This window comes from Colobus angolensis, unplaced genomic scaffold (genome assembly GCF_000951035.1).
Source record: "Colobus angolensis palliatus isolate OR3802 unplaced genomic scaffold, Cang.pa_1.0 Scaffold147, whole genome shotgun sequence".
Classification (NCBI taxonomy): Eukaryota; Metazoa; Chordata; class Mammalia; order Primates; family Cercopithecidae; genus Colobus; species Colobus angolensis.
In genome coordinates this window covers 2,768,226-2,769,275 of record NW_012114566.1, presented here as the reverse complement: position 1 = coordinate 2,769,275, position 1,050 = coordinate 2,768,226, and the positions used below count along the sequence as shown (strand labels likewise).

The 1,050-nt window shown below is 37.8% G+C and overlaps 1 protein-coding gene across 1 annotated transcript; it reads left to right on the top strand.

The window, feature by feature from the left end:
* Positions 1-243: 243 nt before the first annotated feature.
* Positions 244-773, top strand: GNG5 (guanine nucleotide binding protein (G protein), gamma 5). Its single transcript, XM_011935692.1, has one exon. The coding sequence runs from the start codon at positions 320-322 to the stop codon at positions 524-526; it is 207 nt and encodes a 68-aa protein (XP_011791082.1). The 5' UTR covers positions 244-319; the 3' UTR covers positions 527-773.
* The last annotated feature ends 277 nt before the right edge of the window (positions 774-1,050 follow it).

The following is a 1,050-nucleotide window of genomic DNA, read 5'->3' as shown; positions in this document are numbered from 1 at the left end:
AATTGAGTTAACTCAACTGAACAGCTTACAATTCATCCAAATCCAAAAAAAGAATGATGAATAAAGTGCCTAAGAGATATCCTCCTTTTTGACTTAATTATTCTTCAATAATCAATTAAAATGATTATTCCATTCTTATTTCAGTTATCATCTTTGTAAACAAGAATGCATTTTTTTCATAAAATGACTGTGTATTCACAAATACCAAGCTAAATGATTTGCTTAAATTAACCTATGAGTGCTGCTTAGTTGTCTGGCCCCGCCGACCCACGGCCCGCGACCCACCGACCCACGAATCGGCCCGGCCGTCGTGTGCAGCATGTCTGGCTCCTCCAGCGTTGCCGCTATGAAGAAAGTGGTTCAACAGCTCCGGCTGGAGGCCGGGCTCAACCGTGTCAAAGTTTCCCAGGCAGCTGCAGACTTGAAACAATTCTGTCTGCAGAATGCTCAACATGACCCTCTGCTGACTGGAGTATCTTCAAGTACAAATCCCTTCAGGCCTCAGAAAGTCTGTTCCTTTTTGTAGTAAAATGAATCTTTCAAAGGTTTCCCAAACCACTCCTTATGATCCAGTGAATATTCAAGAGAGCTACATTTGAAGCCTGTACAAAAGCTTATCCCTGTAACACATGTGCCATAATATACAAACTTCTACTTTTGTCAGTCCTTAACATCTACCTCTCTGAATTTTCATGAATTTCTGTTTCACAAGGGTAATTGTTTTATATACACTGGCGGCAGCATACAATAAAACTTAGTATGAAAAAAAAAAATTAACCTATGAGTAAAAGCTTTGTTGAATCTTAGAAAACCTTACTACATATATTTAAGACATATTCTTCTTACTTAATTTCTCTTCTTAAAATATGTGATCATTTTATTTAGCATCACTAGTTGAATTTTTAAAAGCTCTCTATGCATTAAATCATATACTAAAGGGACATTGATAAGCAGGCCCACACCTAAGATGCTAAATATCCTGCAAACTTCAGTGCTGTTATTATGATGTGGATGGAGAGTAACAGGGCTTCTTTTTCCTTTGATGGCTAC

What these genes read in the sequence shown, in the direction of transcription:
- GNG5 (XM_011935692.1), top strand. Translation starts at nt 320, where the DNA reads ATGTCTGGCTCCTCCAGCGTTGCCGCTATGAAGAAAGTGGTTCAACAG.